The sequence below is a fragment of the Cyphomyrmex costatus genome, unplaced genomic scaffold (assembly GCF_001594065.2).
Source record: "Cyphomyrmex costatus isolate MS0001 unplaced genomic scaffold, Ccosl1.0 scaffold97, whole genome shotgun sequence".
Lineage (NCBI taxonomy): Eukaryota > Metazoa > Arthropoda > Insecta > Hymenoptera > Formicidae > Cyphomyrmex > Cyphomyrmex costatus.
This window is the reverse complement of record NW_017280561.1, coordinates 2,090,755-2,099,510: the sequence shown is the minus strand read 5'-3', so window position 1 is coordinate 2,099,510 and position 8,756 is coordinate 2,090,755. Positions and strand designations below refer to the sequence as shown.

Sequence of the window (8,756 nt, the reverse complement as noted above, 5' to 3'; positions counted from 1 at the left end):
GGGGGGGGGGGGGGGGGGGTGAACTCGTGGAAGATTTATTATCGCGGCAGAAAATACGATTATGCTCGCTCCGCGAGGCAAGCAACTCACGAGACTTTTGTACCTGTAATTTGTGAAGATCGCAGATATCGATAAAATCGTCATGAAGTGGAAGAGAGGGCCATGCGAGTTTCTGTCGCAGAAAACGTTCCTCATAATAAAGGATGATTTGGATTCAAAAGGTAATGTACATCGTACTTCGTGCCAGCGACATTTTTTTCTAATCCATTCTTCAAATGGAACAATAATCGCATATCGATCCAGAAGCAAATCACCAGAAGAGGTGATTTCTTCTTTTTATGACTGATTCTTTTCAAAATACATGATAGTGATGCATTAATTCATTGAAAACTAATCTCATTTTTTAAATAAAATCTTATCGCGCGAATGTAAAATAGTAATAGTCTTCTTTTAAAGTTTTACTTATCCTTAGTATTCAATAAATTTTTCAGTAGTTTCAGCAGTTCATCAGATATTAATTAATCCAGTCGAGACCAACTAAAAGTAACATAGCATTAATATATTATAATTTCGTACTTAACAACATAAACGTATTATAGCACATGGTTACATAAAAGTTACATTGTTGTGTCCGAAATTGTAAAACATTGATGTTACTTTTTTATAACATTGATGTTAACTGAATATTAACTATCTCTCTCTCTGACAATCACAGTCTATCTCTAATCTGAGATATTCAAAAAATAAAAAGTACATATTTTTGAAATCTCTAAATATGGCTTTCAATTGGTCAAAACCGATCTGTGTTTCTGTGTCGATATTTCCTTTTAACGACAGATTATTTCCATCTAAATAGATGCGACCAAGAAAACAGACGGCAGGAAGGCAGCGGCGAAAAATGCGACGCGTATCGGCACCTGGCCGCCAAAAATGAAGCGCGTGGTTTTCTGCACGGAAGAACCAGAGAGGCCGAAGACGGCGAATCTTGCGAGGCCAAGTGTGCTGGACCCCGCGCTCGTGGATAAGCTTGACATGTCATTGCTCAGTAAGGAATTGCTTTGCGACTCGATGACACGTTTCCATCAGAATGGGAAGCCAGTCAGTGGGGGCACGACATCATCGTCATCGTCGTCGTCGCTGTCGTTGCTGTTACCGTCGCCGCCGTCGGTATCACGACGACGCCAGAGCGCCGTCGTCAACATCGCGACAACCACCACTTGGCCGTCTCATGACGCTCCAGTGCGTCGTCAGCGACGGAGCTTCGAGCAGATTTACGAGCCGCGGATAGCAGCGGGCCAAATGGAGGAGATTGACAGATCACGATCGCCTGCAGTCGCCACGATGCAAGAGTTTGCGTCCAAACGAAACTCCGACATCAGGAAGCTCGACGATAACAACAACAAGTCAGTGATGATTAGATCATGAATTAATCGAGCTAATAATATTCTTCTTTAAATTATTAAAAAATATCAAACGATTTATTTACAAGGGAAGGGTCAAATAATATACACAGATTTTGTCTAAGTTTAAATATATTTTAATATTTACCCCCCACTAATTCATTATAGACAAGTGACACGACTCGATATCAAGCATTTGCGAGAAATTCGCATGGAACATTTTGGAATTTTTTATTAAATTGTGTATCGATATTATTCATATGATTAAAGGCGTTAAGGTATGTGTTAAAGTATAATGTTATAATTATAAAATAATTGTTCTACTACATGCTTACGTAAAAAATTATCAAAATGGACGAAAAACTTTTAAATCAAATTGCTCGTAACATTTTAATTTGCACTAACAATAAGATATATTTAAAGTTAGTCGAAATTCGTATGTATATATTATTTGTATCCTCCCATTATTAATTATCAGAAAATTATTAAAATCTGAGTCTTGCATATTTTATCTTTGAAAAGTAACTATATGCCTCATCATGATTACTTATCCTTCGCTTTTAAAACAATTATGTTTTATACTTATATTCTAAATATATTCATGCAATTAGAAACAGTCCTCCTAAAGTGCTATCAATGGTGAAGAAGAGAAACTCGAGGTCCGGTTTATCAAATGATCTGGAAATATTCACCTCCACCTCAAAGACAACAAGAAGTGCGCCAGAGCCTTGCAAGTCCTGCGGGCGTCCGGATCAGCCCGAAAGGTTTCACAGTCATCCTAAGAGCAGTCATGCCAGAATCAAGGATATTCCAACGCCGATGACGATGAAACCGAAGCCCGCGGTGCCGCCAGTACCAAAGTCCATTCAAAAGCCGGTGGCGTTGAACTTTCGCAGCGACCGTAACAGGAATAAATTGGATGAGGCCGAAACAAAGTCAAATCCGGTCATTCCTCAGGATCATCCCTCGGACCAGCAAAGCAGATCGTCCGCGTCGATGAAACGAGGTCCCAGGAGCGTCACGTGTTACGTATGCGGTCGGGAATTCGGCACTGCCAGCTTTCCTATACATGAGCCTAAGTGCATGGAGGTAAAAAGTGGCTTCGACATTATCGCAATACCCTAAAACACAATAATTGATATGAGTATTAACATAATCAATACGATCCCAGTAAATACTCTTGGTCAATATTACAATTTCCCAACAACGTGATTGTTACATACAACATATGTCGTACAATATTTATATAGTGTGGAATAGAAAATTACATATTGATACAATCTTATTGTTAGTTGATGTTTACTAGGCTGAAGGCTCTATCTTTTACTTCGAATCACTTATCGTCGTGATAAAAGCCTTAAAATAGATAAAGCCTAAAATTAGGGCAGCGCCCGACTGACATTTTGAAGAAGCCGTAGAGTCGCCGATAAATTCCTCTTCTCATTTCATCGCGGAAGTAAGAGAAGGTTCATAACATAATAGCTCTGCAACGATAGCGCGCATGTAATAAGTCAAGGCCCTTCCGCAAGATCGATGATGGTATAAAACGTTGCGTTACTTGTACTATTAAACTCGATATCAGATGCATTCGTTTGCGTGTAACCGATGTGTCATAGTTGAGCGAGAACTATAACGCAACAATCGGTTGCGGTAATTTGTAACGCGCTTAGACGGGGGTGTCTTCGACCGACCGCGTTTTCTCGTAACGATGGATTATTTAATGAATACTCTATATCCTGCATTTGCGCACACAAGTTTGTTAAACATGATGTTACGCGATTCTTATCTCGCTTTCACATTGCGATCTTTGCGATCGATACGTTCGCAAAATTCGCATTTATGCACGCAATCCCTTAGTATATAAATAGTATACACACTTTCAACCAAATGACATTAGAACAAATGTTATACACTGCAGCAATGCCAATGTGCTGCAATGTAAAATCGATACAATGGTTGCATGTTGCACGGAAAGAATGATTTTGCTGAATATCTACAAATTGATCTAGATATAGATCTAAAAAAATAATTTTATTAGATAATCAAAATAATTCTATAAAAGAAATTCAAACATAATGAGATAGTGCAAAAATTATTCTAGCAACTAGTTTATGAGTATCCTATATAATTATTTTGATTATTAGTTTGTTCGTACATGTTTTTGATGTATAAGATTTATCAAACATTAGCATTTAACAACTAGTTTTGATTCGCAGCTCTTCCTTTATACTTTAATTTTTATTTTATTTAATTAAGTTAATTATTAAATCTTAATCTTTTTATTATTAATCTTTGATATTTTGGTAGTAATATAATTATTTCAAATATATAGCTAAATTTTTAGGTACTTTAGCAAAACCATTCTTTGCATGTATATATATTATAGAAAATTGCATATAAATTGTTGGAAGAAAATGTCTTATTAAAAAAAAAGATTTCGTCTTCAAAAGTTTTTTTTAGTAATGATGAAATTGATTGATTTGTTTCTTCGCTAAATAATTATTATTATTTTACGAATATTATTTTAGTATCGTAAATTATTATATTGGAACATCATATATATATTTATAATATTTAGTAATTCTTTACTATACCATTCGTATATTTATTCAAACGTACATCTTTATTACAGAAATGGGAGCGCGAGAATAATTCGTTGCCTCCGTCTCAAAGACGGCCCAAACCGCAAAAACCTGCGGTTAGCATCGAGCACATCGACTGGAACGCAGCTGCATGGGAGCAGAGTCAGGTAGATCCTCCGTTACAATTCTAATTAACAATGCAACGTTAACGAAATATATGACGAAGTCATTATTACAAGATGCGTCGTTTCCGTTTGAGAGGATATTGTTCGCGCTTCGTTAATTTTATCCGATGATGCAGTCCTTACTTGTCGATGATGCAAGAATCAATTATGGATATATATATATATATATATACTGCACATATGGAGTTCTAAGAGCGTCGGAAAATGTGCTTGGTAAATTAGAATCGAACGCAAAAAAATTTGCTATTTATAAAATTGGACACTTTGCCTTAGAAATTAAAGGAAATTAATGAATTCTAATCTAAATTTTGAAAGATTCGTCATAAATTTATTTAGAATCGAATTACAAGACATAATAATTTAATAATATGTATCGCGTGCGGAGTCTACGAAGATTTCGTGCTGTTTACGAGTGCGTGATTCTAACATCGAATATTAAAGACTGCTCTTTAACATCTCATATGCATACGACTCACATGAGCGCACATCAAATGAGAATGCGTGTTACGTAAGGAGGGTCTCCGACGATTAACTATCATTTGCATAAAAAATTAGAATTGTTTATCATATATCGAATGATAAATTAGCGATTTAAATGCTCTATCGGATTAAAATGGATTTAAAAAATCAAGAATTTGGATTCAGCAACGACCAAATGAATCTATTTCAATCTGTTTCAATCTTTTTCTGGATACTGGATAATTATCAGCGATTTCAACTGCCAATATTTGTAGATGTTAATTTAAAGATGACAAAAATTTTTTAATGAATAATTTGTTTAGATATTTTATACTTTATGAATTATCATTTCATGTCTTGATCAATGCATTAATTTGTTATTAATCTTTTTTATGGAATCCATTATGACATATATATATATATATGTCAAATATATATATATATATATATTTGTATACAATTAAAGTATATAAATAAATGCCAGCAGAGATATAACATACATTTTGTCTGTATAATTAAATAAAAATACAAGAACCTGCATTTTTTTTGTAGGAGCAATTAGTTCCATGTGCTAAGTGTGGGAGGACATTTCTACCAGAACGATTACCAATCCATGAAAGAAGCTGCAAAGCCACGCCTAAGGTGTATTAAGTGTATTAAATGTATTAAGTGATTTCGGCATTTTAGTTTTCCTCAACATCTATTCTTCCAGAATAATGAACGATTGGCTACGCCAGTGAATGGGCGTAGTGCACCGCTTACTATTCCCTGTTGTGTTTGTGGGCGGAGATTTGGCACTAGAAGCATTAAGATTCATGAGCCACAGTGCAATAGGCGATGGCAAACGCAGAATGATGCAAATCAACAGGATAACCAAGTCCCTTACAGGCAAAAATCAGCCAATAATGCACAGGGAAGTTCACAGTCAATGTATCCGGTAAGCTAAAAAATGGAAAACGTACACGCTTTTATCTTTGAATCAACTCTTATCACTATACATCTTTCATGCAAATGTTTTCCCCTTGCAGTGAGCCTCTGACATTTAGAATAAATTATTTCTGTGTTTCTATATAAATGTTCTTTGTTATTTGAAACAAAAATTCTCTTATTTTACGTGACATTGTGTCATGTGTGGGATAAAATAATTTGTTATAACATATAACTATTAGAATGAAAAACATTAAATGAAATAGTATAAATATAAAGAAAGCAAAGAGCCAAGTAATTACTTTTATCAAATGAAACGTTCAACAAATAATAAGAATAATAAGGAGACTGCTTGATTTTAGAATTTGTCACAAAAGAAAACAGTTACTTGTTATATCTGTGGCCGAGATTTCGGATCGTCCAGTATCGCTATTCACGAACCCCAGTGCTTGAAGAAGTGGCATGCTGAGAATGATAAGCTGTCGCCGGCTCGAAGAAGAAAGGAGCCACAAAAACCTGAAGTTATATACATACGTAAGTCAATGTTCTCCTTTGCATAATGCTTGCATGCACGTGTGCATCTAGCTCTGCGTTTAAGTACTTATAAACTTCATTCTACCTTTCTTTCGCATGTATAAATGAGCGATAAAGAGAGCGCTTACAGCGCGTGAGCACCCAAAGCAAATGTAAGGAATGTTACACGAAAATGAAATGACAAAAAGATTGAGGGGCTGGATTCTATGGTTTTTAAGTTATAAACAAAAAAATTACAAATTTAATTTAAAGACGAAAAAGGTACGCTATGAAATTTTCTACAAGAATCAGTCGTCAAAATCGAAATTAGAGTGACATCCAAAATTAGCCCTGCGGCCAATATTTATCCCACGAAATCCACGCGTATCCCTTTATAGAATCCAGCCCCTCGATTATTGAGAATTTACAACAATTTGAAAAAAAATGAAATATATTGTAGTTATGTTAAACTCTTACAATCGCAATTTCTGTTATTTATCATTTCAGCAGCAAATTTAGATTTTAAAGTTAATATTTTGATCGTAAATTCTAATAGATTAATTTAAATTTATAAAAGATAAGTAAAATACAATTCAACTTTATATATTTATGATAGAAAAAATTCGTCGTTAAAATTTTCACAAATTGCAAGAATTTTTTCAGATTTTTATATAATTCGGAATATAAAAATTTACAGTGTTGAAATATTAAATATATTGATACATTTTATTTTCTTTTTCTATACTTTCTCTTTGTCTAGCGCAAAGGTATAATCTCATAAAATAATACATAACGATCAGAATAGATTTTTTCGAAGTCTGTATTTGTCCTTTCTTGCATATTTGTCACTCACCTTGAAGTTCATTCCGAATTCGTTGTCACGGTCAAGAGTACTACGAAGTGAATCAGGTTAAAACGATTACATCTGCATGTATGAAACATGAAGTAATGTTCGTCATGTTCCTACCATGGTATGGAAGTGGGTGTAGTCCTGATTAATTATACATGCATTGCAGATGTATTCTTGATCGGGAGTTTCAGTATATAAATCGATAATCGCTCGACAGAATGCGACGAAAATCTTTTATCACTCATTCTTGATTTTTCTGCACAAATAAAAAATATTATTTAAAAGTAAAGATTTAAATCCACGTGTTGCAACTTGTATATTAGTGGTAATTTGAAAATTAGAAAATTTTATAACTAATGTCCATTTCTGTCAATGTAGATTAACTTTAATCTTGGTTTAATTTACTTTCTTTTTTAATCATTAAAATTAAAAAAGGATAAAAAGTAAGTTAAATCTAGATTGATAAGAAAGTAAAGATAAATTGATAGAAAGTAAAATCTACATTGTGATAAAAATGAATATGAGATCAATCGATACCAATTAAAAGTAACATATATTTAAGCAAACACTAACTAAGATTAACATAACTTTTAGATCTATTTCTCTTAACAATATAATTGATATCAAAACGTAACAGGACTACGAGCCATGAAAATAAAACATTCAATTTAAATATAACGAATTTAATAACATAATATAATTGATGTTATATTACAGTTATATTGTTGATAGGGAAATTACAATTATATCAATTATGTTAATATTAGACTGGGTTCCAATATTTACTGCCACTACTGAAAATCCATACTATACATTATAGATTTTCAGCAGTGGTAGTGAATATCGGCATACAGCCTTGCGTGTTTCGTTCGCTAGGATAACATCAAGTTATAATGTTTGCAATCAACAAAAGTAACTTTATACAACATTATGTTTATTATATTTATGTTATTGAATGCAAAATTATAATATTGATATTGTTATTTTTAGCTTGTATAACAGAGATTTGTTTTAATAGTTAAACAGAATTGAATTGTTGACTGAGGCAACAGACAAATTGTTTATAAATCGATTTAGGAATTGAACGTTTCCTTAAAGCTCCTCCCACACTTTTCAAGGTACAATACAGTCAGCAATGACGACTTCACTGTTCGCAGAGGATTCCAGCACAGGAAATATGGTGGTTGATCAGGCAGCAACAGTTGAGGCCAACTGGATGACGCATCTGAGCCAACTGATACCCTGCAAGCATTGTGGAAGAACCTTTAATCCAGATCGTGTGAACATTCATGAGAAAAGCTGCAAAGGGAGCCGTTAAAAATCTATCGGTTCTCTCTCAACTTAACGTCAGAATATATTATACTCAAGTACCGTTTATATTCTTTAGAAGTGATCTGTGTTCCTACATGGATATTATAAATAATATCAACTTTTGTAACATATAGCCTCCATATGAAGATTTTTAAGTTTTTTACTTAAAACTTGCTTCAAACTTAACTCGCTTCTATTTAGATTAACTTTATTAATTACGGATAACACATATTATTTATTATATAATTTGTAGTTTTTTGTTTCGAGGAAGCATTATTGGAGTGTAAAACCGATAATAAAAATCGAAGACTACAGCACCTACCGTGCACCTTGCATAAACACACAAATGTTGTTAGACGTTACGAATCAGTGGATGATTATAACACAATTTAAGTTTAATTACACAAATTATCAATTTACTGTATATATATGTGTCCCGAAGTTATCATTATTCGGTTCGTGCATTATTTCATCGATATCGATCCTAGATGTGTTGTTTGTAGTTGCATTGTGTTCTACATTTTGTACC

General features: G+C 33.6%; 1 protein-coding gene across 1 annotated transcript; it reads left to right on the top strand.

The window, feature by feature from the left end:
* The first annotated feature begins 142 nt into the window (after positions 1-142).
* On the top strand, positions 143-8,361 carry LOC108782053 (zinc finger protein 474-like). The gene is made up of 8 exons (XM_018550204.1): positions 143-221; positions 857-1,403; positions 2,012-2,489; positions 4,033-4,149; positions 5,179-5,268; positions 5,339-5,563; positions 5,916-6,087; positions 8,074-8,361. The coding sequence occupies exons 1-8, from the start codon at positions 143-145 to the stop codon at positions 8,232-8,234; spliced, it is 1,869 nt and encodes a 622-aa protein (XP_018405706.1). The 3' UTR covers positions 8,235-8,361.
* Positions 8,362-8,756: the final 395 nt, after the last annotated feature.

Bases quoted from the DNA above. Each gene is read 5' to 3' on its own strand.
- LOC108782053 (XM_018550204.1), top strand. From the start codon at position 143: ATGAAGTGGAAGAGAGGGCCATGCGAGTTTCTGTCGCAGAAAACGTTC. The intron at 4,150-5,178 runs GTAGATCCTCCG...TTTTTTTTGTAG, and splicing joins CTGCATGGGAGCAGAGTCAG to GAGCAATTAGTTCCATGTGC. The intron at 5,269-5,338 runs GTGTATTAAGTG...CTATTCTTCCAG, and splicing joins GCTGCAAAGCCACGCCTAAG to AATAATGAACGATTGGCTAC.